The 27,768-nt window shown below is 40.1% G+C and overlaps 1 protein-coding gene across 1 annotated transcript; it reads right to left on the bottom strand.

Moving 5' to 3' along the window:
• Nucleotides 1-4,141: 4,141 nt before the first annotated feature.
• Nucleotides 4,142-7,106, bottom strand: fgf3 (fibroblast growth factor 3). The gene is made up of 3 exons (XM_037095824.1): nucleotides 6,672-7,106; nucleotides 5,674-5,777; nucleotides 4,142-5,341 (listed from the first exon to the last, which is right to left on the bottom strand). The coding sequence occupies exons 1-3, from the start codon at nucleotides 6,913-6,915 to the stop codon at nucleotides 4,967-4,969; spliced, it is 723 nt and encodes a 240-aa protein (XP_036951719.1). The 5' UTR covers nucleotides 6,916-7,106; the 3' UTR covers nucleotides 4,142-4,966.
• Between the last annotated feature and the right edge of the window lie 20,662 nt (nucleotides 7,107-27,768).

The raw sequence follows: 27,768 nt of genomic DNA, 5'->3' as shown, positions 1-27,768 counted from the left end.
TTGCTTGGATGGCAGCATATGTTGCTCCAAAACCGGTATGTACCTTTCAGCATTTATGGTGCCTTCACAGATGTGTAAGTTACCAATGCCATGGGCACTAACACACCCCCATACCATCACAGATGCTGGCTTTTGAACTTTGAGCGGATACCAATCAGGATGGTCCTTTTCCTCTTTGGCCCGGTGGACACGATGTCCGTGATTTCCAAAAATTATTTTAAATGTGGACTCGTCAGACCATAGCACACTTTTCCATTTTGCGTCAGTCCACCTCAGATGAGCTCAGGCCCAGAGAAGCCGGCGACATTTTGTCGTTGATATAAGGCTTTCACTTTGCGTGTTAGAGTTTTAACTTGTAGATGAAGGGACAAAGTGTGTCAACTGACAGTGGTTTTCCAAAGTGTTCCTGAGCCCATGTGGTAATATCCTTGACAGAATGATGTTGGTTTTTAATGCAGTGCCGCCTGAGGAATCGAAGGTCATAGGCATTCACTGTTGGTTTTCGGCCTTGCCGCTTGCATGCAGAGATTTCTCCCGATTCCTTGAATCTTTTGATGATATCATGGACTGTAGATGATGAAATCCCTAAATTTCTTGCAATTGTACACTGAGAAATGTTGTTCTTAAACTGTAAGTTACTTTGTTTACAAAGTGGTGGACCTCGCACTATCCTTGCTTGTGAACAACTACGCCTTTTGGGGATGCTCCTTTTTTACCCAATCATGGCACTCAGCTGTATCCAATCAACCTGTTCACCTGTGGAATGTTCCAAACAGGTGTTTTTTTTATGTTTTCCTCTACTTTTCCAATCTTTTGTTGCCGCCGTCACAGCTATTTTGGAACGTGTTGCAGGCATCAAATTTAAAATGATTGAAAGTTTGCAAAAAAAAAACAAAAAAAAAAAAAACTAAGAAGTTTATCAGTTTGAACATTAAGCATCTTGTCTTTGTAGTGTACTCAATTGAATTTGAGTTGAAAAGGAGTTGCAAATCATTGTATTCTGTTTTTATTTACGTTTTAAACAATGTCCCAACTTCACTGGAATTGGGGTTTGCACAAAAAGAAACACAATTCAGAGGTTTTTCACATGAGTGCACACTCTAACCATGCAGATATAGTTAGTTTTAAGTGAGATCTAAATATTTAAGGCCTTTATTGTACTGTTGTGTAGTGTAGGCATACACATGAACCACTCAAACATGAATGAATTACAAAAACAAACACAACTCAGAGTTATTTCTTATCACTTAAAATGTGTAAAAGAAATATTTTTATTTAACCAATTTTTAGACTCAGGTAGGACGGATGACTGAGAACCTTCATCAACTGATGACTCTTTGAGGTGTAACACTAAGGTGTTTCCAGTAACTTAATAAGGGATTTTATCACATTTATTAGTCACAGTATCTTCGTTAGTATTTGCTCTGTGCATGAATCATTCGACGCAGGGAAGCTCAAACATTCAACTGTAACATCAGGGGGACTTTATTTTGATTACTGTGGCACAATTTATCCCATTTACTTATCTTCTTTCCCTTCTTTCATTATTTATTCTTTGCATTTTTATAATGCAATAAATGCACTACCTAGTGAATCAGGCACTGCATTTTGATCAACCTGAATTCATGACTTCATGTCACACATCTCTGTAGCCTATAAATAGGTGTCTTACCAAGGGTGTCATTAGGATTGCAAAGAAAAAACTTATAGAGCTGATCCTGGATTTTCTCTCACTTTCTTTACCATTGCTAGATAGGATTATTTAGGAGGCTGGTATCTGTGAGGAAGTACAAATGGGGACTGTTGGGCCTTGATGGGGGTATTCACTCTATTGAGCGACATTCTAGTTATTCATGTTTTGCATAGCTGGAGAAACACAGAGTTTTTTCTCTTTGCAATAAACAAAGTCTCTTGTCTCATCTTACCTGCTGGGCTTTCAAAAACTAAATCATTTCAGTAAATGTTTCAATCGGTTGAAACATCATTTAAGTCACGAAGAATAACATTTTATATCCATGGCCTTCTGCTACAACTAAAAACTCTGAAAAGATTAGACATTTTTTGTGTTGAGTGGCTGTGCATCGCCTACAGGGGACACTGAGAAGCTCTACCATATGAGACCATTTAGTTAAACGTTACTTCACACAGGCCAACATGGCCACCAGTGCCTGGACGAGCGACAGCTATCTTCCTCTAGGGGTCACCATTTACAAGTGAACATGCCTGTACTGCAGTCACCTGCTCCAGTAATTGTATTGTACATTTTCAAGGCCTCTCAAAGGTCAGAAGAAGACTAAAACGTGTTCAGTTTAAGTTTCAAAACATTTGTGTACTTTTATAAAATTGCCACTACTTGGAACAGTTATTAACAACCTTAGAGTATTGTTTTTATAAGGGATATAGATGTTATAAGGCAACTTGTAAGCCTCTGTAAAGACCACATTATTAGAAAGGCTCTCCGCTCTTGTTTTACCTGATCACACAGTTTTTCTCAGGAACTCTCAGCTGGACTTCCCAGCTTCTTGCAGCTGTGATAATTGTGACTCTCTGTATTTCCCTCTCTGAATGATGGGCTGATAATGCGTTAGAGTTAGAATGCTATCTAAGTAATCCTTAACCCTGCACCCCTACAGCCCATCGCGTATTGCGGAAGAATGGCTTTTCCTTTGCTGGGCTGATAAATCTTAGAAGGGCGAATACTTCAATGGGATGTCGTGGACAGAAAGGGCATGTAGAAGAGATTCAATAGATACATGTGTCTAAATTAAACAGACAAGCACTGAGAGGGGCCACAAAAGGCCTTAACCTTCTGTAGTCCCACATTCCTACTGAGTAATATTAGAGTTTGGCACTCATAACAACATAGCAAGGTGCTACACTTTGTATGACACAGTTTCTGCTTTCAGGGGGACCTGCCTTGTGTATCCAGTCTGTGGCTTTTGGTCGGTGTTTAAAAAAAAAAAAAAAAAAAAAAAAAGCCCAAAAGTCTCAGGCGGCATCGTTTCCCAGGCCCCCCTTGGGAGGAGCTATTGTCCAAGCAAGGAAGCCTCCCCAGCCCGCAGGTATAGGATGACAAGGCTTTATATGCTGCTACCTATAGATGAGAGTGGGGCAAGGAAAAACCTGAACATCCAAAAGACTCAGAATGCTGCTGTGTGATGAATTTTGCATGGATGGTTGTCTTTGTAGTTTCTGCTTGGTTGTGTTGCAGCAACAGGTGCGGCACTTTAACAAATGAGCTGCAGCAGGGAGGAAGGGATAAGGTCTCATGTGGAGAGAGAGAGAGAGAGAGAGAGAGAGAGAGAGAGAGAGAGAGAGAGAGAGAGAGAGAGAGAGAGAGAGGGTGAGGGGCTAGCACTCTAAATGCACCCCCTCCCTCCAAGTTATAATAAACCTTGCTAACAGTGTGACAAGCACACCTGTCTACTGCTGGTATATACAGGAAAAACATGGCCCGGCAGGCTGTTCTCTTTGTAGGCCTTTGGTCCCCTAAATCATAATTAAAGGATATGCGATTGAGTACTAAAACTATGATAGTAGTATTAAGTACTGTTAATTAATCAAGAGACAACTGATGGTCGACCATTTACAATGTACTGACAGTAGCTGCCGTGATATTCAACAGTGAAATTTGATGTCATCAGGTTTTGTTTGAAGAGGGCAGCTTAACAGAAGACAAGCTGTATATAATTAAGAACATTTTAAGCAAATTTGGTCAGGATACCTGCTGTTTCAAATCTTTTACTGAAATAGAAAAGAAAAAACAAAAAAACTTTTGGGTGTGTGTCTAGCAGCTTGCCCTCAAAGATCTGTGGCTGACAGAATAGAAGAAACACAAACTGAAACTAAGACTTCATCAACTCAAGTTCTATGTTTGACACATAGAAAAAACAAATAATTTACAAATATTGATCTTAGTTTAAAAAATAAAAAATAAATAAAAAATCTGATTTTAGAGCATAATGTCTCTTGAATGCCGGTGTTGGCATTTGTAAGTGTAAACAGCTGCATGTTCCTCTGCACTAAACCATGAACCACTTCTTAAGGGAAAATATGATTTTGAGGTCTGTGAAAAGCTTTGGCTATGAAAACATGTTTCAACAACTCAAAGAAATGTTCAAAGAAATTAACCAGTTGTTGCCTCAGGTCAGTATTATTTGTTTATGTTGTAAGCAGGTGCAGAGTGAAAACAAACAGCAACATCGGTAAAATGCAGAAATAGTCTTATCAATAACTTACACCACAGGCACCAAATAAATATTCTTATCATTAGACCAATATACAAATACATATTTCAGTTTACAGTAGACTATCACATTGTAAGAATGTCACAAATATGAACAGGGTCCCATCTGACGCTGAGTGTCCATTTGCTTCTTTATGTGAATCTGACAAAAAGTGCTTGGCTGTGTTCTGTCTTCTCTTCGGTATCTGTTTTGTTTGTAGCACTTCAAAATAGCAAAATATCACATTGTGTTTGTCATATCAGCTTTTAAACGAATGAAAGGCTGTAAATTTACTGTACATGCATAGCACCTAATGTATTTACAAAAATACCACTGCTTTGAAAAGGTTTAATGCTTTTTGTGAAGTTAATGGTAAAATAGTGCCTTGAACACAGTTAAAACCTTTACAAACTATGGACTTCAACTACAATAATAAGTTTGTTTACAAGGCGGTACCACTGTGAAGAAGTCCGATGTCGGTAAATAAAAGATAACACAGCTGTGTGTGTGTGTATGTGTGCGTGTGTGTGTGTCCAAGTTTCTTTAATCTGGCCCTTCTTTCCATCTTTGTCCGTGCATCCATGACCGACAAAAGCTTTGAATAATCCAGAAAGCAGGATCCAAACTGTTTTTTTTTTTAAGTCGTCATTGCAATCAAGCTACAGTATGTGCAAGATCAGGGGTCCATGTTTGGATGAATCATAGAGCCATGGGGTCAACTCCCCCCTCTTTAAGTCTGCTCAGTTATCTGGCCTCTGGCCCCGGCCTTTCCTGGCACGACGTCTCCGGCGATCACTGCTGCTGCGGCGATGATGCATGTGGTGGTGTACACTCTGACTATCCCTCAGTCGCCTCACCATTTCATGGTCCTTGTTGCCCAGAACCCGAGGCAGAAAAAGTGAGGCTTTGTCCGTGCTTCGAGTTTTAAAGCCTCGTCGTGGCCGGCCTTTGCCGTTAATGGAAACGTACCACTGGCGCTTGGCACTGGCTCGTCGCTTGCTGCTGCCACCCCCTAACGGCAGCGGCTGCTCTGTGGAATGGTGGCGGGATGCATAGGTGTTGTACCCCAGCTCATGAATCCTTTCCACAAACTCACACTCTCTGTTGAACACTTCCTGGGGGGGAGAAAGAAAGAAAAGAGTAAGCCACATTTGTGATTGACGACAGGACAACCAATCAATGACACCGTGAAAGTTTCCATTCCACTCAGCTCTCTGTATGGGCTCCCACAACACAGACTTCCGCTACTCCCGGAAATTGAATCAGCCACGGAACAGTGTGGTGTACGCCAGATAAATGTGATGTTGCAGTAGGTAAACAATACAGCATGTTTGCCTTGTCATATATGAGGCCTGTAACCTGCTGCCTCTGGGCCGGTGTCAAACAGGAGCTGGAAATGTTGGAGAGAAGGTAACACATTAGATGATGACATGATATATTTACCCACCGAAGCATACAGCCGCCCTTTGTCATTCATGGCCAGATATCTGCCTGAGAAAAGCCCTTTTATGGCCACAACACCCACATCCACTGCTGTGATTTCCATGATGCCTGAAAGACAGATACATCTACAACAGTTATATGGCTTAACATCTCTTTGCTGTACGGCTGCGGAGAATGTGTATTAAATTCATCGTGGTAAAAAAAAAAAAAAAAAATCCTTTCAAAGATAATTATTCTTTCATTGTGGATGTATCAGTCTCTCATCCAGTTAATCTTTGAAGCTGGAAAAGCAAAGCAAACTAATTGAGTTCCGGTTATGTTTGACACCTCCCATGCCAAACGGTGCGTTTATTGGCCCTTTTAATCAGCGCTTGATTAGTCAATGGCCTATTCAGCGATGTAGAAAGCCTCTAATGGCCACTGATTTGATAAATACATCTGTTAGGACAGCGCCTTTGTCCCGGCCGGATGTCAGTTTAGCTGATGCTTCTCCTAGAGATAAACCTGCATGCCGGCAGCTATGCTCTCTCTCTCTCTCTCTCTCTCTCTCTCTCTCTCTCTCTCTCTCTCTCTCTCTCTCACACACACACACACACACACACAAACACACGCACACATACACGGACGGACATTTACGAGCGCGCTTGACTAGGTTACTGCCAGTGAAACTAATAGATTATCAACAGAGATCATCACAACGTGACCTACTCCCTCAGCAAATATCGACTACTGTAAAGTCTGATATATTCTAATCACATATGTAAAACATATATTGACCCGATGGTGAAACTTTATTATTTTTGTTTAATCCAACCATTTTGCATAAAAAAACACAACAACTTTCATTTCACAGCTTGACTGCATGTCTTTGATAAAACAATGTTCACCTAAATCACACAGCGTCAAATCAGCAGTCTTCGTTATCATAACTGTCATTATATCTGTCTTCCATAGTTTTGCCTGTGTTTGGTGCAGTTCGCATTAGACCAAATGAATACTCACTGAACGGGTTGTTTTCCTCCAATGATCCATCTATTTTCCCATTAGAGTGGATTTGTAAATGATATTTAGTAGCACAGTAGAGTTTCCTGCGTCTCGGCGCGCCTCCGAGGTGTTCGTATACTCCTCCGCGGCCCCCAGCGTCCCTCCGCTGCCGGGGGTCGCCAGCCTGGCCCGGGGCGCAGTTAGCCCGGGGACTAACGGGATCCAACAGGCTCAGCAACACCAGCAATGGTATCATCAGCATCGTGGCATGGCCGAGGACCAGCGACTGTTGAGGAAAAAACGGGGAAATCCTGTCTGGCTCTTGGCTCCCATTAAAGTTTCGGGGCCCCAAAGCTCGAGAGCTCCTGCCTTGCAAACATCCGAGCCCGAGAGACGACGCTGACAGCACAGCCGCCTCCGGGGTCGGATCCTCTCCTTGCCTCTGCTGCTGCTGGAAATCCCTCCTGCAGGTCTGACTGAGAGCGTCTCCTCAGACAGGGCGCAGATATAAAAGAGGCTTGTGGTGACAATAGGCTGAACTCCAACCAATTGATACAAAGGAAAGTGGGAGGCAAAAGGTATCAGCCCTGTGTGAAGTGAGAGACTGCGGCGTGGATAAAATTACATAGTGGCTGAGTGCGGAACAGCTCTCTCCTCTGAAGTCCTCTTCATCCCAAACTATACAGGCGGGCTGAGCCAGCGCCGGGGACTGCAACAGGTGAGGAATAAGACTTCTGATGGATGTGCTGGTAAATAAAAAAAAAAAAAAAACCTACTGAACCTTGAAAAAAATTAAGTGAGGAACCTTAACACACTGCAATGTTTTACAGTGGAATTCATTAGGGGATAAATTCATAGCTAAGATTATCAATTTAAACACTTTATCTAGGCCTGCCAATTTTCTGGTATTTTAAGAAGAATTCTGAATTAACAAAAAATGTTTGGTTTCGTCGGTCCGCATCTAACCAGAGAATGAATACATTTGTCTGATTTTATCAGGCGCTTGCAGGCTTACACAGTAAATCCATTATAACAGGCTGAGGTCAATATCTGTCTTGAATCAGAGCTCCTTGCTGGTAGCACAGTGGCGCAGAGATCCACATAGTTCTTCTAGAGGTGGTGGGAAACCACCACTGCAGGTTTGACGTGGGAATCAAATCCAGCTCCCAGCCTTCTTTGTTTCCATAGACTTCTTCCTCCACCAGACCTGTAAGCATATCCTGCCAAAGCTGAGGGTCATTTTGGATCTATTAGATTAAGAAAAAAAGTAGAAATGAATGGTCTATCACAGGGCTCACTCCATGTGCTCCTTGTACCACAGAATCCCTGTCTTATGCGTTATTCTTTATCCTTCACCCAAGCAATGAACTGTCCCAGACTTTTCCCATTCTAATGCCCCAGCTCTGGCGAGGCAACAGCCGGTGGGCGGAAGAGCAGCAGGCTAAATGACTACTGCCTAAATTGCTTCCATCTTGGTCGCATTATGGTTTGCATTCTGGTAATTAGCACCATCATCTACAAATCTCTCTGCCCTTTGGCGCTGCTCCACTGCTGCTATGAAGGCCTGTGCTGAGTATCCCCCTGAGAGTTGACGGTTAATTTGTCTTCCCCTCCCATACATCACCCAGCTAGCAGCCTCTGTCACTTTATTTACTCCGACGATCAGAAAAAGGCAGCTCTTTTAATTACAAATGTGTGCACATTATGCTTCTGAGACCCCTTGCAAGTCAGACAGCACACCAAAACATCAGCCAGGCCGTGTGTAACAGAGGTTGTTCTGGTTGCCATTTCTAAGTGAGACGCTCTTAATGTGGTTAAATGCTGGAAGAGGGTGGAACCTCAGATGTGGTGTGCTGTTTCTCTCAGAAACTATTTTAATTACGCTCCCCTCCACACCGCCCACAAAGCATCCCAGCAATAAGCAGAGCAAACGCTCTCAATTTGTGATGCACACACACACAGATGCACGTACACGCACACTCTCACACACACACACGCACACACCTCACTCTTCACATTAAGATAAGCATGTTAATGCTAATCTAAATTTTAGGCCTAATTCAGATCCTGTTTCCAGATGTTTTTGAGCAGGATTGCGTGGTCAGGGTTATCCCTGTATGTGACATCTGCACGCTGTATTAAACTCCATGATTCATTATCCATAGTGTTTCCTACACACAGTTTTATATTTCCTTCCAGGCATTAATGAGTGAAAATGTTTGCCTGGGCTCACACCAGCATTTAAATCGAAAGACTATGCTGCTCCTCTAATGCTCTTCCCCAAAACATGGACAGTCAGATGTACAGATTGCAGCAGAGACCAGTGCAGTCTGTGGAAACTTTGGATTTGAGTGTTGTTGATGAAAAAATGTATAATTCTGAGCAAGAAGAGTATATCTGTGACGTCACAGACATACCTTTGAATATTTTCCTTAAGTTTTGCATGGCAAACACTATATGACCAAATCATGAAATAACATATGGTAGAGGCCTTCATTGGTAATCTGAAACACAGTCATGGAAAAGGTACCCAAATATGAATGAAGGACCTGATCAGAATAGACTTCAGCATAACTAGAATGACACACAGTACAGTGCATGTATCACTCTAACAGTCCCTTTATCCAGCCCTTCATCTGGATCTACACCAAAAGTTAATGGGTTCTTTTCTGGGCTGCGACTCATCCTCCATGCAAGTTTCATGGAAATCTGTAGTGTAGTTTTTGTGTAATCCTGAGGACAAACCAAAACAACAACAAACGAAAACATGATCTCTGTTCAGAATGCAATTCACCTTAACACTTTGACTACACTGGACATGTAACAAGTGGACCATTTGCATAGTGGCTGTGCTGTGAAAGTTATCTTTTATTGGCCCTAATTTGCAGCACACCAGCAAGGGTTGTGTGAGTCACAGGCAAAACAAGACAGCGAGCTCTCACTTTGGGTTCTACAGACTACAGTCGCCAAGTGATAAAAGTTACTAAGCACAAAGCAAAATAAACTTCAACAGGGTGATCAGCAGAGTTATAATCTGAGTTGTGTGGGGGACTCTAAAATAACTTACCCTAACCCTAATTAACATTGGATAAATAATGGTTGTACACCATCGGTCACACCTCCAGTCACCAGTCCGTCAATTTTGTGGATGGCACCACGCTCATTGGGCTCATCTCTGGCGGGGATGAGTCCTCCTACAGGTGGTAGATTGACCATCTGGTGACCTGCTGCAGCCAGAACAACCTGGAGCTTAATGCTCTAAAGACAGTGGAGATAGTCGGGGACTTAAGGAAGAACCCAGGTCCACCCGCCCCCGTCATCCTGTGTGGCTCCCCAGTCAACTCTGTGGAGTCCTGCCGCTTCCTGGGCACCGTCATCACCCAGGACCTAAAATGGGGGCTCAACATCAGATCCCTGAACCAAAAAAGCTCAACAGAGGATGTTTTTCCTGTGGCAGCTGAAGAAGTTCAACCTGCCAAAGACAATGATGGTGCACTTCTAGACTACCATTATCGAGTCCATCCTCACCTCCTCCATCACCGGCTGGTACGCTGCTGCCACTGCTAAGGATAAGAGCAGACTGCAGTGTATCATACACTCTGACTGCAACCTTCCATCCCTTCAGGACCTTCACAGCTTCAGGGCTCTGAAGCACACAGATAGGATTGTGGCCGACCCCTCTCTTCTTGGTCACAGACTTTTTGACACTCTCCCCTCTGGCAGGAGGCTGCAGTCTATCAGGACCAAAACCTCCTGCCACATGAACAGTTTCTTCCCTTCAGCAGTTGGGATACTTACCAGGTCCCGGGACCCCCACCCCCACTGACGCTGACTCTTGCACACATACCCATCACCGCCCTTGAATCTATGCATTACAATAATGCAGAATTTGTTCTATTTTTTTCCATCTTTATTCATCCCACACGTATGTCTCTGTTTGTTTATATTGTATATTGTATGTATAATAGTCACTGTTTGTTTATTGCTTATTGTCTCACTGTATGCACCTTGTTCACCAAGACAAATTTCTTTTTGGTATAAAACCCTTCTTGGCAATGAATCTGTTTCTGATTCGGATTTTGATAAATGTTAGCCAAACAGGTTAATTCACACCTGCCATTAAATGCGTCTCGAGATGTGCCTTGAGTGACCTCATGTGATCAGATCTCACTTCATCACTCCATATGCAAATATACACCTCTCGCCATGGACAGCAAGAAGTAGCCTATATAAGATAGCTTACTTTATGAAATATTGTTATGAAATAAAATTTGATGTAAATGGTGTAATCAGGTGAAACAGTGTGTTCAAACAGCTGCTGGGAGTTGCAACGCACTTCAGACATGAAGGCAGACAGGATGCGCACAAATCTTTTTTAAGCTGTCTTTTTAATGTTCTCTATTGACATCAAAGTGACATCATTACAGGGTTCAAAATGAATGTTTTTGTGATGTCATTTTTGGACGTCTTTTCAACGTCAATTGCAAATATCCAAAGGACGGCTGCTTATGGGTGCTGCTTGTTATGATGTCTTTCATAGACCTCAGATTTCCCACTAGATTATGTTATTAGTCAAATTACATGGCATCCCAGGCAAAATTCATCCTGCTTACTGCTAGGCACTTTAACAAGTGAGCTATCTAGCTAGTTGGTAAAGTTAGTTTTTTTAATGGTAATGACTAAATCCTTCATTGCCCACAGAGCTCATCTAAGGCTGTCTTGTCTTAATTTACACTTTACTGAATAATGTGTTTTGGTCATCTAAACCTTCATCGGATAAGCTATTGTTCCAAGGTTGGGAGACCAAAACATGGTATTCAGTAAAACTGATTCAAGATTAGTCAGTGTGCTTGCTTATGAATGGTTGAGCCAGATGATCACTTCGTATTTCATTAATGTCTTATACAGCGTCCCTATTTTGCTTCTTTCTTATGGCTCGGGGTTGATTAAGCTACAAACTGGACAATATCTGATTCCTTGGAAAATCTTTTGAAATTTGCCACAAAAGTCTGCCACTTTACAAATCTTACGTGACTGTAATTACCCTGACTTTGAAATATTAGCATAATATCAAATACCAATTGTATTTAATAATTGCCATTTTTGCTTTAATTTCATTATATACCTTTTTTAAAAACATCATTAATTCAAAGTTACTTCAGTTTACAATAATGGCAATAATATTGGATTAGATGTTGAACCTGCGTTAGCTGTCTTTAGACGTCCAAAACAGGTCCCAGCTAGATGTCAAGATTTCCCTTTCTTGCATGTCCAAAAACATCCAAAAAGTCTTACCTTTACGTTCATATACTAAACCTGTTGTAAACGTCCACAAAAACGTCCACAAACGTCCAAGAGGGTCCCTAGCCAGACATTTAAATATTCAACCCATGTTGCATGTCCACAGATATTAAAGAAGGATCCAAATCAGATCAGCAACTAAACATATCCATAAAAGTTCAAGAGGTTGTATAACCAGACGTTTAAATACTTAACCTGTCTCTGTCAAACTTTCAGATACCAATCCTTTTTTAAAATGTCCATCAGATGTACAAAAGCGCGTCTGGACTGAGGGATGTTAAAAATATTTGATCAGAAGTTTGCTGGGTTTGTAAAATAAATTCACAATTGTAAATCAAAAACTGAATGTCTCCTGTGATTATTTATGTATTTTCTATGTTGTAAACAGTTATTGTTGTTGTTAGCATGATTGTTAGCCCATCACTGGCAATCCCATGATGCCTTGGGTTGATTATGATCGTGAGCATTGTTAAAACTCGCGAGAGTGAACAATGCTCATGTCATGATCATTAGTTGCAACTGGGGTCAGATTAGGTTTTGTGCCACAGAGTGTCTCAAATGCATCTTGAGCAAACACTTGTAATTTATTTCACTTCCCTGTTCTCTTTTGAATGTGGGGCAACTTCAACCATAAAACAAAAAGACACATTTATGTTCAATCATAGAGTGAAAGGAGATTCATTTCAGCAGCTGTTTGATTGCTTGGCATGTGTACAGTCTTGAACCTTGTCCGAATTGTTTAGCACAGGCAAATTAATCGTGCTTGGAAGCTTTGTCCTATCTGCACAACACAAACTTGACTAATTGGTCCCTCAGTGTGGCTCGGGAGCCATTCAAGTTCCCATTACACTGCACACTCGCATTCCTGACTGCCTCCCAGTGTAGCTGGAATGATCAGATCCCAGCATGTCCTCTGTACTTTTTGCATTTATTCACACCTGTGTTAAGAGGAGATTAGACACTGAGCAATGCTTTTGCTTCAAGAGAAAACCTTGACCATTTCTCAATTATTTGCAAAGCTATAATATTTCTAGCCATTTCTTTTGCCATCATCCACTTGTCAAATTAAACCAAACCTAACCACGTGAAGTGCTTCTCCACAAAACCCAAAAGCATACATTTTAAATTTGTGTTTTTCTCTCCTCCAGCCATGACTGAAGGCAAGAAAGCATCAGAGCTCCTTTTTTAATTGACCTTCCCAAAATCCCCCCCCTCCCGCCTGCCCGCCCTGCACCACTACCCCCCAAAACCCTCTTGGCACAAAAGGTTTCTTTTCTGCAATAATACAAAGGTTATTAGCCAGGTCCTTTTCTTGGCCCCTGCTTTTAGCAGAAGAAGAGGAAAAAGGAGGTACCAGTAGTCCAGAGCAAATCAAAATGACCTTTGAACTCTTTTTGCTGTACTTTTTCTCATGGGCAGATTTCTTTGGTGAGGCGGTGATCAGAGGGCTGAACCCAGCCGCTGCCTCTCGTCTCCTGACAAATCGCTGCTGAGCCTCTTTTGTCCCCATGACTTTGATCTCACCTGCTTGTCAGGCGCTTCAGAAAGAAGTCTTGTACAGTCCCAGCACACTGCAAACAAATTGGCAACAAGTATTTTATTCAACCATCCTCTTTCTCCCTCTCTTTTATTTTGGCTCAACCCAGTTCAGTCTTCAGTATTAACATGTTGGTTTGGTTAATTGTGTTTGTAGAGTTTCTAATACCAATGAAATACACAGTTTTAAACAGTGCTTGAAATGGAAAAAAATAATGATGTGTTAGTATGGGGGATGGTACGGAGTTTGCCTGCTCACAGCTGCACAGACAAGAGCAGACAAGAGCCGCCATTGGAACTGTTGGACTGGCTATCAGGAAGTATATATTGCCTTTTGTGCTGGGTACTGTCTCTAATTTTAGTGTGACATGCTAGGGACTGAAAAGGAAGAAGTGCCAGGATAGGTCTGTATCTGTGTGTGTGTGTGTGTGTGTGTGTGTGTGTGTTTGTGTGTTGCTCATTTCTCTCACTCCCTCTGTTTATACATAATGTTCTTATAAATATCAGGATGACACTTTCATTTAATTTCATATCGATTATCAGTGTAATTTTTTTATTTTTTTTTGCCAGAGTCACTCATGGCACATAGAAATCAGTACAAATTAAAAGACACAAGGCTGTTTGGGACTCAACTTACTAATTGACACTGCTTTTCCTGAATGATCATAATGACCAATTCTCATGTAGGGCGGAAAGCAGGCCTTTGTTGGCGTGACTTTTTTCAGGTAAGGTAACTGGTTTAAGTGTCATGGTTGAACACTGAAAAATGTTGTGGTGTCAATGTCAAGGTGAGCTGAAACAGACTGCAACATGGATTTTGCCAACCTAATCAGGGGCCTAAGTCTATCAAAATGTAGAACACAAGACTTGAACCCCAGTTTTTGTAGAAGGGTTGAGTGTGAAGCTAGTTCATAAACTCAGCTTTATTAGACTTGCAGATCAGCATTTATCATAACTACATCTAGCCTGTGTTGTTTTTCCCTTTTTGTTATAAAAACTGATGTAGTTACCTAACCAGGTAGTTTTGGTGCTCAACCCTAACCAAGCCACGTCCAAAAGTCATAGCATGTCATTATAAATGAACAGTTTGGCAGCAAGGTTTATTTTATTTTATTTTTCTGTATTATTGCTAACTTGACCACGTAGCCCTTTACGTCCAAAAGCTACTGTTTCAAAATCAGAGTAATCGTTAATTAATCAGAGCACTCACATAAGAGTGAAACACTGGCAGTGTGCCAAATACTTTTTGAATTCATGAATGATTGTAAAGATAAATAGGGAGTTCATGGCTTGTCGCTAATTTAACTTGATGCTGTTCCTCTTGACCTACAGTAAACAAGCCTTATTGTATTTATCTTTTGATAGAAATAAAATAAATGTATGCCCTTAATGTTGTGACATGCTATCAAATATACATATATTTCAAGGTATCATATTAAAGTTAGAAATTCTAGTATCTTCTTAACACCACTATGAAGAATGATCAGGTCCTGAGGCCTGTGTCTGAAAGCCTACTATGTTGGTGTGTTAACACACGTTAATGTTAAACGCACTGTTCATATATATTAAGAACATTATTAAGAATACTAATAGAACGATTAATATCTAGATCAACATTTCATGACAAAATGCATCAATATAATAACCACCTACCACCTTTCATGAAAAGCAACAGTCTCTAGTGCATAATGCCCACTTAGCTGTAGAAGCTGCATGCTTTCTTTAAATCTTGACCACATGTCAGTGATATTGGAATGAACACTCTGTTATAGTTGAACAGTAACATTTGAACAAGCAGCAGACATGGATTTTTATGTCACATGTACACATCAAAGTCAAAGGATTCCCTTTATGAGGACATAGGAGAGAAAGACAAATAGCAGGATCTGTCTGAGTCTCCCATGGATTCATTGTGGTACAAATTGGTTCTCATGCAGAACATTGAAAGGTGAGTGAGCAGACAATGCTGAAAGAGCTGAAAGTTGGCCAGAAGGCAGAGGAAACCTCAACAACTGTTTTTTTGCTCTTTCAAAAGAAATGGTATATTCACAAGATAGATGAAAATAACCTCTTTAATGTTTTACACCCTTTTGTCATTCTTACATGCTTTTTCTTGCGAGCTACTCTCTCGTTCTTGCACTGTCAATCTTTGTCTCTCATTTACTTGCTCTCCCTCTGTAACCAGATAGGTCTGTCCTATACTCATACAGCTCTTTGATTGTTAGCTGCAGGTTTCAGATGCCTGCAAAGCGGCTGCACCTTCCAACAGGCAAATGATTGTGGAAGAATGAAACTCTAGAGGCCATCAATGGCTGTGCAATACTTGCACACGTAAACTTCCACCCACAAAAACCAAAAAAAAAAAACCCCAAAAACAAAAAAAACAGTTCAAATACAAGCAACATACACCTCTACACACACACATTACAAACTGTATACTACATTCAGAAAACACAACTACAGATGTACACTATTCACACAAACACATTAAGTATACACTTTCAAAAATACCAAGGAAAACATATATGCGGAAAACCACATGCAATACACACAGAAACACCATCACAGTAAGCATTGTCCATGAGTGTGTGAGATTTAGGGTGGGTCGATTACTGTGGAGAATTCTAAAGTAGTTGTGGAGTTAAATGTTTAAATAATGGTTTGTTATTCTCTTATTGTATCTGAGGCAGTATGAGCAGCTTTTCTTTTTTCCAGAGGCAACTAATAATTGATTCAATATCTCTAATATATTAGTTATCATCTAAAGTATGGATAGACCCAGTGTTTAAAAAGCAATGTATTATACATTACTTGTTAATTTTTTAAGTAATCCATTACTTTACTCTTTGTAGAAAGTAAAGTATTACTAGTTATAATATCTACAGTCATGTAATTGCCAGTTGAAAATATAATGTTAAAACCTTACATGCCCTGTAGCGCCACATTATTACATTTTCAAATCATAATGTAATAATGCTGCATCTTGTAATAATCTGCCACATTTTGTAGTAAAATTGCTGAACGCAATATGTAATAAACTTTGCCGCATTTTGTAATAAGTTCTTAGATATTGCATCAGTAATTACAAAATGCAGGTGTTGCACTTTTTTTTAATCAAGAAAATCTAATAATTCAGTGCATTATGTAATAAACCACCAACATTGATGTCTTAATTAGAAAACAAAACAAAACAAAACAAAACAAAAATATTATACCATCAGAACGACATTGACTTTAAGCATACCAGCATGAATTGTAAATATGAATTCATCTAAAAAACTAATAGATGTTTCATTGGTCAAATCTAAATCAAATATAACTGAATTCATAGAGAATGTGTTTGAAAGCTCATAGAGACAAAAACTACATTAAATGAGTGTTACTGGCACAAACTGAATGCACTGAAATTTTGGAAGACATACTATATAGGATATGTAAAACAAACCCTCACAATATGAGTGAAAAAGTAATATACAGAGCTCTCTAAATTCTAGCAAAGCAAAAAGTAACTTGCTCAGTACATATGAGTATTGTAGTGCAGTAGACTTATATATGGAAGCACAAAAGGGTATTGCTGCCATATCAGAAAACACAAAATAAAAATCAGTATCACAATATAATGTGATAAATTTCACGTTATAATGTGATAAGTTTCACTCCATAACGTGATTAGTTTCACGTTATAAAGTGAAAAGTTGGTCTTGGGTGGAGGGGGCCGAAGTGAATCCATGAATCCACCCGGATAGTCTCAGTTTCATTGACATATTTATTCTGTCATTGCCATTTTATGCTGACTGCAGAGGTTTGTCCAATCTGAGCGTCTGATTGGAGGCCGCAACGTGACGTCAGGCCGTGGAGCCCTGGGTGTCCCTCCAGCTGATCATGTTACAACGTGAAACTTTTCACTCTGACACTCTACCTGTTGTGTTCTGGCTTTGGTTATTTAATGGACACAGATTCTAAATCTGTGTCTGGCTCACAATTTATGCAACAAACAGTGACACAAAGATTTAATTTGATTTGTGTCTGATGGTTTGAGAGACAGCGAGACAGACAGAGAGAGAGAGAGCGAGAGACATAGATAGTGAGCAGGCGCCGACCTTGATAAAGCTCAGATGAATAAAAAGTTATATTCTGATGGTTACATTCAGCACATATAGACACAGCCCCTGCAGCCCACCTCGACCCCCACCACCTGATCCAGTCTGAATCAGTGGTCTGAATACACACTTCTGCCCCCTCCACCTGAGACCAACTTTTCACATTATAATGTGAAACTTTTGAACGCTATAACGTGATACTGATTTTTATTTTTTGTTTTCTGGTATGGCAGCAATACCCTTCAGTACTTCCGTATACAAGTCTACTACAGTAAACAATTTCAAATGTATGGAGAGAGTTACTTTTTTCTTTGCTAGAATTTAGAGAAAAAGTTGTCAGCTCTTGTCTGTAGACTACTTTTCACTCATATATATTGTGAGGGTTTGTTTTACATATCCTACAACTACAGATAAAGGGCAAAATTTGTTACATGTTGTGTTCCATATTTGATTTTGTATTTTGTCTGCTTTCTATCACGTATAACATTTGCATAACATAATCCAGATGGCATGTGCATGTGCATGTGTCATTTAGTGTAGTTTTTGTCTCTTTGTCTCTATGAGCTTTCAGACACATTCTCTATGAATTCAGTTATATTTGATTCGGATTTGACCAATGAAACATCCTACTAGTTTTTTAAATGGTATGCTTAAAGTCAATCTTCATACCACAAAGCTTACAGACAAGTTGGTAAAAAAAAAACAGCCCGAAAACTACTTCACAGAAAATTGTTGTGCTAAACTGATGCCTACTTTATTGTTTCTAATGACATTGACTTTTCTTATGATTATTGAGACATGACTGTCACCAGGGGAAACTTTTCCACTGATTAAAACTGGACCACCAAACTATGAATGTTTTCACATTCCAAGGTCTTTTAGCAAATAGGGTGGTCTTGCTGGTTTTTAGGGGCATTCCCTCACTCCTAATGTTTTTGATCTGTTAGACTCTTTTAACATCATTCAGTCCATCAGAGAGGCCATCCATTCTAAAGGTCACACTCTAGACCTAATACTATTCTCTGGCCTCTCCGCTTAAAGCCTGAGCTTACTTGATGTAAGTATAAATGACCATAAAGCTTTTGTCTTAAAATTCCACTGCCCTCTTACATGTTTCCACATTCTCAATTCCAATTCTGCAGTTACATTTTGTAATGCCTTTCCTTCATCATCCCTCCATTCATTCAACCATACCTCCCCTAAATCATAATGTACTGTTAGACATGATGAAGGGAAAGAACCTATATAAAAATACAGGTTTTAAAATAGGTTTCAAATATATGTGACGTACATAAATTTGGCCGGTTTCATATATTATATGTACATATAGGTTTCGAATAAAAGCGACATACATAAAATTGGCTGGTTTCAAATATATTATATTATATGTACAAATAGCTACACCTACATATGCACCCATATATATACTTATATGTTCACTTGTATATGTACCTATAGGTACCTATGTATGCACCTATATGTTCACTTATATGTTCACCTATATATGTACCTACAGTATATGTGATGTACAGGTTTCTTTGCATGTACATTATTAAAATATATACATTACAGATTTTAAAACTATTAAAATCCATAGTTTCATAGCCTACACAAACAAATAAACAATAAACTTTACACAATTTATTCACATTAAAACAATCACATAAAACAAGATCAAGAACAAAAATAAATTCTAAGCTTGGTGAACTTGCCATTACTGGATGTGGCCATCTGCCCTTGCATGGCTGCTGGCCACTTCTTCAGAGTAGCATCTACAGAGAGGACAAAAATAATGATAATAATAATAATAATAATAATAATAATAATAATAATAATAATAAAAGCACTTCATCTCAGGAACCCAGAGTGAAACAAACAGAAAACAGACCCCCAGTTTACCGCCTTCTGTCTAAATCTGCGGAACTAGTGGCAAAAAGGATAGCCAAATTGGCGGCTTGCTGTCCAGCATGAAAATGGTTAGTGTGTCCCTCTATCCTCGCCCTCTGTCCATTCCAGCAGCACATATCTGATATCCAAGAGCCATTTTTGCTCCCAGCTGCTTCTGCTAGTTCTACGCATGAGGGGGATGTCATCAATTTTGCAACGCTTGACTAGTGTGACATGATGTCAGTTGCCTCTAAAAATGTTAGGAATAAATAAAAAAGGAAAAAGTTTCAAGGGAATAGTGGCCATTCAGTGTTTATATTATTCTATGACGACAATTAATATTTAACAACAAACTGATGTAGAGGGGGCAGTAACTTAGTTAATAATGTCTTGTTTCCACATAAAATGCCGTTGTCACATGTCAATTTAGGATTTAGGATTTAGGATGTCGTATTTTGGATCAAATGTGACGCCAATTCCATATGTTCACATGCGATTAATAAGTTATTGCATGAAATTATTATTTTTTTCCTGTAAGGGACTTTGGACAAATATGTAGTTATTGAAAATAAAAATATGAGCTGGCACCATGTATGACAGTTGCAAAAGTGAGATATGAGCTATAGCTACAATAGGTGTGACAAACAGAACCTGCCACTGGGTATATGAGCTATATAGGAGACATACCTTGTATGTCCATAGGGCTTATATGTGGATATAAAGAAGCGATATAGGAGACCTATATGCCCTGTATATGCACATATGTCACATATATAAGCACACCTTACTGTCTCAAAAGATTGTTGTCACTATCAGGGCAATGCACTGCATCACAGACTAGGGGTGGGAAAAATAATCGATTCTTAGATGAATCGCGATTCGGACGTGGATGATTCTGAATCTCCTACATGTTAATTGACAGCGTAATGTTGACGGAATGCAAGAGGCGGAACTCGGAAGTGCAGCGCCTGAACAGTTGATGGCGTGCACACAACAAAAAACATGGGATGTGTCATGAATGTCTGTACTCATCAACAACTCATGGGTGGAACAGTCTGAGGCATTTGTTCACGCCGAGCGGCTCGAGAGCAGCGTGGAGACTGCTGTTGGCTGTTAGCTGTTGGCTGTTAACTCGAACTATTGGGTATTTCTGTCATTCCACACTGCGTTCAAATGGTTACTTAATGCCATCGTTCCCAGCCAAATAAATTGTTTTAAATCATGCATGGAAATGTTCAACTGCAATGATAAAATCAGTTAATTTACCTGAAAAGCTTCTGTTAAAAGCTCCCAATGAATGACTGATGCTTCAACTTTTTTAGAGTCAAAATGCTTCAGACAGTTCTCTTTCTCCCTGATGAGAACTGTCTAACCCTAACCCCCCAATATAACAAGTTTGAATGTCTGCTACAAAACTACATAGAGCCCATTTAAGTACCCCAAGTTTTATTTACTTTGATTATTTGACATACTTAGTTCAGTTGAGCTCAGCCGATTCACATCCTGGTATCCCTCGTTCGCGAACGACCTGCTGAGGACGTGAATCACGTTCGCACTGTCGCCCTGTGATTCGTTCATGATTCGCGAACCTACTGCAGGCAGAGAACTGACGCTGAGGATGTGATTCTCGTTCACGCACTGTGCTGAAAATGGAGTTGTGTCACTCACCCAGGGCAGAGGAGATGATTCACATTCAGTAACCATACTGCTAAAATTAGCGTTGTGTTGCTAACATCCGTGTAGCATCACCTTAAGTGATTTTACTGCACAGTAAAAGTCACTCATGCTCGCAAACGTGATTCTCAGCAGCTGCTGTCATTCACGTTTGCGAACGTGATTCACGTTCACGCTGATTCAGTGACAGCGCGAATGTGATTCACGTCCTCAGCAGGCTGTTTGCAAACGAGGGACGCTAGGACGTGAATCATGTTCACCCTGTGATTCGTTAAACAGACAGACAACGCAGGGGAGGCTACTCATCAATAAAGCGAAAGATCAATGGATTCCCTTTTCTCCATAAACCCACCAGAAAACTTTGACTTCTCAGACTTTGCTAACTGGCCCAATGGATTCGTTTGAAAGGTTCCGGATGGCAGCTAGACACAAAAGACACAATAAGACAGCATGAAGAAATTGAAAAACAGCAACCTGTAGTGAGAGAAACAAAAACTACAGCACAGAAAGAGGCAAATGCAGACTAACTGAAATTCAAGAAAAAGTCACACAGACAGTACCAGACAGGGAAGACAACCTATGGAAAAGGACAAAAGGATTTCCAGAAAGGACATAAATGCTGTGGACAATATGGAAAAGTACCAGCACACTCCCTAAACAACTGTGCTGCACGGGAAGCAGAATGCAGAAAATGTAGCAAGAGAGGACATTTTGCTGCTGTTTGTAAATCAGGTAGAGTAGGTGCAGTTCTTGAGGCAGAAGAAGAGGACATTCTTTTAATGGGAGCATTGTCCACAGGAAAGAAACCTAAAACGTGGAAAAAGACATTAAAAGTGAACAGCCAAGACATTACCTTTAAGTTGGATACAGGAGCAGTCATCCCAGGTACTGCCTATTCAAGAGAACGGCACGGCCCACTCACCAAAGCAGCAATGTTATTGTGTGGGCCCAGCAATGAACCTTTAAAGGTGAGAGGTCCGTTCAGTGGAGTCATGGAATATAAGGACAGAGCAACGACACAAACGGTGTATGTGGTACAAAAGCTAGCTACTCCTCTGCTGGGTTTGCCAGCAATCTCAGACCTGAAGCTACTGCACATAGTTGACAGAGTAAGAGTGCTGGAGTCACACATGAAGAAACAATATCCCAAGGTCTTCACAGGATTGGGCTGCTTAAAAGAGGAGTACAGAATTAAGCTGAAGGAGGACGCCAAGCCCTACGCATTGTCACTGCCATGACATTTACCTAGAATCGAGAAAATGGGGGTGATTAAACCCATCGAAAAGGCTACAGATTGGTGTGCAGGTATGGTTGTGGCACCAAATCCCATAGGAAAGATCAGGATCTGCTCTGATATGACACATCTGAATGAGTATATCTGCCAAGAGAGACATATCTTGCAGGCTGTCAATGAAACTCTGGCCAAGCTTCCCGTCTTCCCTCTCTGAGCTGCTTATTTTAAATGGGAGTGCTTGGGGCAAATTAGCGATAACATCAAATTTGCTACTTTTAAATCACTAAGAGGGCTCACACAACATGAAACTATGCTCAAAAAATTTCTTTTAATTGCTCTTTGTCAGGAGAGTCCACAGATGCTGTGTGCAAAGTTTCATGGAAATCAGTGAAATCGCCTGGGAGGAGTTTGAAAAAGTAGGTTTGTGACATTTTGCAAATTCGCAAAAAATAATGGAGGTGGACATGGGTGTGCAACAAAGTATATGTGAGTTATGAGCCAAAACTTTCCTTGTTGAGGAAGACAATACATTATACATTTTTTCAGCAGGTTTGACGTATATTCCAAGTTTGGTCAGTTTTGGGGGATGTTCAGCCAGTGAAAAATGCAATCATTCGGAACGAAAAAGTGTTCGTTCAAAAAACAATAGGGACCTTGCAGGTCGAGACCTGCTCAGGTCTAATAATAATGTACGCTCAAGTCAGAAGAACTCCCTGCAATCTACATGGAGAACAAATAATGAGAGGACTACCACTGTGTTACCTTACAGACTTTAAATAGAGGTTTGTATCAAACAGAGCCAGAAAGCCTGTCTATTCAAAAGTGAAGATATTTCGGCTGTTTTTTTCTTTTTTTCTTTTGCCATTTTGCCACAAGAGTGCCATCTATTGGCCGATTTGCACCTAATTTTGCACAAACGCTCATCAAGCCATGGCAGACAATTAGCAAAAGTGTTGTGATAATCGGATTGTTTTTGGTCAAGATATGCAAGACTGTCTGTTTTGAACATAATGTGCAGGAATTTGTTCTTTTATCTTTTGGGCGTTTTTTGGACTATCAAAATTCTTATAAGTTTTTTGTCAGGAAGGTCCACAGATGCTTCATGCTAAGTTTAGAGCAAATTGGTCATATCGCCTAGGAGGAATACGGAGGCGTGGCCTACACCACACAATTCAGCTGAATGCAAGGAACACACAGATATAAAGTTGTGGCACATATTATGTGGGAGCTATTTGCTAAAAACGGTTTTGTGATGATAATAGCGCCACCTGGTGGTAATTTTTGGTGTGTGAGTTATAGGGGCCAGTCTTTAGCCCCCCTATGAATTTCACTGACATAAGTGTTATGGTGTAGGCACAGTGCCAAATATTATATAGACTGCCACCACTCATTTTGTTGACATATTATAGCTACTACTACAAACTATACAATACATATCTTTAAATGTCGTTTTCTCAAAACAAGTTTTTTTCTCATACTCTGAGCCAAAAATCTTCACTTCAGTAGCACTTATATACACCAAACTTTACAGTTTTATTACTATCTATATTCTGAAGTTTTTAACAGAGGGGTTTGTTCATATATCATTCATAGCCTGATTTGTTCCTAAAACAGGGTGAAAAAAGAGATATCCAAAATTCTCTCTTCCTGTCAAGCGTATGCTGAGCGTATATTAATGTAAACTTTTTTGATTTTAGGAAATGGCTGCAATGAAACAAAGAGTGAAAAATTTAAAGGGGTCTGAATACTTTCCGTACCCACTGTAAGTTTTGTGGATGTTTGCATTTAACTTTCTAGGTGCCATTTTATTATGGCAGGCCACTCTAAGCCATGTGACCAACATTTTTTTTTTACATGTTTAGGAGCAGAGGTGCAGAAAAAGGCCAGAAGGCAATTAATTGGTTATATTGTCTTCTGCAGGAGCAAATAAATGCTGGAAAACAATACCTTGAGTCGTCCCTTTCCATGTCCTACCCACATCCGTCACACACCATTAAAGACGAACAAAGGATAAAAACCCTAACAGACATACTAGCAGACAAACATTAGGTATTGACAAAATGTGAACAAACTCTCACCTGAAGGACATGAAGCAATAATTCACTGGCATGTCCCAGATTCTTAGGCAGTACACTTGGCGAGGGAGTGACTGTGGGGAGTGCCCTGAACAGTGTTATGGTGTATTCCACTAAAACACAACACATCAATTTTTTGTTCAAACTTACCCTGCTGTTACCACCTGGCTCTAAGGTGGCAACAAAGAGGGAGGCGACACACAGAGCACGAAAAGTACTTTCATTTAACATAACTGAATTAACATATTTACAAATGAATGGCGTGTGTATATAAGAAAGGAGTCAGTCATGTCAGCAGTGTATGGATGCATGGAAAATATGGTGAGGTGTGTGTTGTATGGTGCATCAAACCAAACAAAAGAAGCAACAATGATGGGTCTGGAGCCTGCTGAGAGAGAGAAGCCTCTGGAGAGCCCAGCCCACATGGGCAGGTATAATCACGACCCTCCCACTCTACCCCCCTAACCACTCCCCATACCTGCAGCAAAAAGCAGAGGTAAACAGGTAGGCAGAGTGGGAGGGGTCGTCACATTGCCTAAACATGACTGTTTTCACTTTTATGTTGAGGTCAAAGAAAATTCTTACTTTGTCACCATGAAGAGTACTTTTATTCTAAGTTTATCTAATCAGTGTTACATATTGGCAGCATACACAACCCTATTCAAACCCATGTCTGTGGAAACAGCCACACAGTATATTAAGAGAGATAGCAAAATGACCAGGGTCATGGGCGGCTTCATCACTTTCTTCCAAACACCATAAAACTGCACCTTGAAGCAGAAGTCTTCCAATCTCTTCTTTGCTTCATGTATTAATTTGCTGTTGCCCATATCTAGAAGCCGCTGCAGCTCACCCATCACATATAATGCAAGTAAAGGTTCAAACCTGCTACAATGCTTGCTTTAGAATCCAGGATCTTTGTTGCCCCGTTCTCTTCTTTCAGGGCATAACTGTCAATGAAGGCTTTTCTTGGCAAGGCAGCTTGGTTGGGTTTTGGTTTCTTGTACATCTCCTGCAGAGTCTTGTAATGTCTGGCCTGCGTTATCAGACTATCCTTGCTAAAATGGAGAACACAAATCAGTAATGGGTATGATACATGTCAATCTGAATGATACTATGGTTTTTAGCCAGCAAGTATAACATTAAAACAAATTTGCCAGTATTAGAAAACGGCTGCTACAACTCGGTAATGACTGTAAAAATCATGTGACAATTAAAAGTGCAAAACATATCTATATGAACCGCCTCCACTCACTCACTCTAATCATCATAATATTGCCTAGCCTTTATGCCCATCATTATTGCCAAAATGACATGTTCACACCTACATGAACTGCTTCCAGATTTTTGATGCAAAATGATTGTTGATCCACCACTTGACTCTGCATCATAATCTTCTCCCTGGTCACTTGTTGAGAAGTCAATGTGATGCCTTCTGTTTGGGTGGCCCCTTGCTGGTATGGGCCCCTGCCTCTTTTGTGGGGTCTTCACATTCTGCAGCCTTTTCTGAAGATAACTGTAAATGCTCATCTGTGGTGACTAAAATTTCACTCATTGAGAGAACAAATAAAAATTAAATAAATAATAAAAACATTTATTTTTTCTGTCACAGATAAACATAATAGTCAAAAATAAATACATACCTTCTTCATAATGTCAGTGTAGGAAGATAATATACCATAAATTGAATCAGTTACATGTTTCATAGTTTTGTCTTCATCCTGTAGCATAGCATAATACTCCACTATTCTCCTTGCCATTGCAGAGACTTGCATTTAGTTCCTAATTCCTGCAGCAGTCAAAAGTTATGAAGCCTTACCTGAAACCTACTTTTGGACAAGCTGCACAAGAATGACTGGGAATTTAGATGTTTCTTTACTGGAAATGACATTTCTTGTTTATATTTCAGAGGAGTGTCAACAATATTGTCTGTGGAGTCCAGCAGTATCAAACTGCTCTCCTGAATATCTTGAGGACGAAGAGTATCTTCAAAAGACATTCTGACACAGTAGGGAGCAGCTCCAAGAGGAGGCACTGATGACACTTTCCAGGATTCTTTTTCCATGTGTGGCCACTACATACATGCAGGAAGGCACCATTGAGAAGCTTTTTAACCCAGTTAAACCAGAGGAGATAGTGATGTCTCAAGCGGTTTAAAAAGTTCAGAAAGGATGATCAAGAGTTCATGCAATCAAAAACTATTTTTTACGATATAAAGGTCTCTGATAATCACCAATGCAAATGAGACAATATCTGTCTTTGGACTTATAAAAAGCATTTATGTGGTAGACTGTTCATTGTGTTGTTTCAAATCAGCTTTATGAGAAACTGGGTTTGAATAGAGATCTTTTGGTATATGAAGGTGCTATACCTAATCTTGCTCAAGCAACAGAGTTGATCCCGAAAAGCTAGTTGATCATATCATATTATCCAATCAGTTTCAAAAACTGTGTGCATGTTTTGACAAAATATAACCTTGATGATGTCATTGCACAATTAATAACCATATGGATAGAAAAAACTGCAAAAAGCTAGTCAAAAAAGACAAAAAGACAAAGTAGCAACCTAAAAGCTCAAACAAAGTGCAAAGAAAAAGCAAAGTTCAAATCAAAATGAAGCAAGAAACCAAAACCAGACACATACCACACTGGGGACACAAGGAGACACTGGAGGAATGACGGACCGAGGCAGGGTAACATGGTATAATTTAGACAGACAGAGGGACAGGGACAACACAGAACAAACTGACAAACACATGAGGGAGAACAAAGACTATATACACAGGAACACTGACAAGGGGATCAGGTACAGGTCAAGGGAGTGAAGAGAGAAAGGGCAGGTGAGGTAATGAATGGAAAAACACTAAGAGGGGAAAACACACAGGAGAAACGGAAAAGTAAGAAGAGACACACAAGGGCATGGTTTCAAAATAAAACAGAAAACACAACTAGACAATTCCCCTGTGGGAAATTGCAAGAGTGGTGCTGTGCGCTGACGGAAAACTATGAAAGATATAAAAAAGTTGAATCCCACGTTGATAATTTGTACTTGTATCTACATTTTAAAGTTTGAATTGTGTTTAGGTCAAAGTATGCCAGAGATGTCGATTTTTGAAAAAGAAAGTTTCATTTTTTTCACCTAGCCCCATTCATTGTTGATGGGAAAAGTTTTTTTCTTCTTTGCTGGAAAGTTCTGTAGCAGAAAAATTAATCTCTTCCCTTCATCCTATTTTTTTTCCATCGTGAATTTTTGGCAACTTTCGTCACCAAAAATATCTTTTCTTTTCACCTGGTGTCATTCACTTTCAA

Source organism: Acanthopagrus latus, chromosome 4, assembly GCF_904848185.1.
Source record: "Acanthopagrus latus isolate v.2019 chromosome 4, fAcaLat1.1, whole genome shotgun sequence".
Lineage (NCBI taxonomy): Eukaryota > Metazoa > Chordata > Actinopteri > Spariformes > Sparidae > Acanthopagrus > Acanthopagrus latus.
This window is presented reverse-complemented; position numbering and strand designations above follow the sequence as displayed.